The sequence below is a fragment of the Apaloderma vittatum genome, unplaced genomic scaffold (assembly GCF_000703405.1).
Source record: "Apaloderma vittatum isolate BGI_N311 unplaced genomic scaffold, ASM70340v1 scaffold25588, whole genome shotgun sequence".
Lineage (NCBI taxonomy): Eukaryota > Metazoa > Chordata > Aves > Trogoniformes > Trogonidae > Apaloderma > Apaloderma vittatum.
Window position 1 is genome coordinate 301 of NW_009730578.1, and position 1,385 is coordinate 1,685.

The window sequence follows — 1,385 nt, forward strand, 5'->3', positions numbered from 1 at the left end:
GAGGGGAGGAGGAAGGTGGGAGATGGTGGTGGGAGGTGGATGAGTGAACCTGGCTTCTCACTTCCCCCGATTTTTGATTCTCTCTGGTTTTTAGGGGACGGGGTGGACTTCCTCTCCTGGTTCCTCAACGCGCTGCACTCGGCCCTGGGCGGCACGAAGAAGAAGAAGAAGAGTGAGGAGAGGGCGATGAAGGCCCCTTGTTCCCTTGGGGTGATGCTGGTCACCCACCACCCCCACTCACCGTCTTTCTGTCCCCGCAGCCATCGTCACCGACGTCTTCCAGGGCTCCATGCGCATCTTCACCAAAAAACTGCCCCACCCGGATCTGGTGAGTCCGTGATGGGGCAAAACCGGGGGAAATCTTGCCCCTGTGGGGGTTTGCTGAGCCCCGTGTCCTACAGCCGGCCGAGGAGAAGGCGCAGCTCCTGCAGAACAGCGAGTACCAGGAGATGATGGTGGAATCCACCTTCATGTACCTGACGCTGGACCTTCCCACCGCGCCGCTCTACAAGGACGAGAAGGAGCAGCTCATCATCCCCCAGGTGCCCCTTTTCAGCATCTTGGCCAAGTTCAACGGCGCCACCGAGAAAGAGTACAAGACCTACAAGGAGAACTTCCTCAAGCGATTCCAGCTCACCAAGCTGCCTCCCTACCTCATCTTCTGCATCAAGCGCTTCACCAAGAACAACTTCTTCGTGGAGAAGAACCCCACCATCGTCAACTTTCCCATCACGTAAGGCGGAACTCCCGGGCGGGTGCTTTGGGTCTCTGTTTTCCTCTCCCTGCGCCGTGTTCGGGCTTTGTAGGAATCCGGGAGGGGTTTGAAAGTATCCGGGAGAGGTTTGAAAGGATGCGGGAGGCGTTTGTAGGAATCTAGGAAAGGCTTGAAAGCACACAGAAACAGTTCAAAGGTGTCTGGGAGGAATTAATAGATATCTAGGAGGGGTTTCTAGACAGCCAGGAAGGGTTTGAAGGTATCTGGGAGGGGTTTGTGGACTTCTAGGAGGGGCTTGAAGCCATCTAGAGTGGGTTTATAGGCAACCAGGAAGGGTTTGAAGGCATCTAAAAGGGGTTTGTAGGTATCTAGAAAAGTTTGGCAGTATCTAGGAGGGGTTTGTAGAAATCCAAGAAGGATTTGTAGACATGCAGAGAGGATTTGAAGGCATCTGCAGGGGTTTCAAGGCATCTAGGAGGGGTCGGAAGGCATCTAGGAGGAGTTTGAAGGTGTCTGGGAGCAGTTTCAGGGCATCTGGGAGGGGTTTGAAGGCATCTAGAAGGGATTTGAAGGCATCTGGGAGGGGTTTGAGGGCATCTGGGAGGGGTTTGAGGGCATCTGGGAGGGGCTTGAGGGCATCTGGGAGGGGTTTGAGGGCATCTGGGAGGGG

General features: G+C 55.2%; 1 protein-coding gene across 1 annotated transcript in view; it reads left to right on the forward strand.

Moving 5' to 3' along the window:
* USP39 (ubiquitin specific peptidase 39) overlaps positions 1-737 on the forward strand; it is a gene marked incomplete at its 5' end in the record, with an annotated part of 967 nt that extends 230 nt beyond the window's left edge. The window contains 3 exons of the mRNA XM_009874859.1: positions 95-172; positions 261-328; positions 402-737. Coding sequence (XP_009873161.1) covers positions 95-172; positions 261-328; positions 402-737 — 482 coding nt within the window. The remainder of the gene's footprint in view (positions 1-94; positions 173-260; positions 329-401) is intronic.
* Positions 738-1,385: the final 648 nt, after the last annotated feature.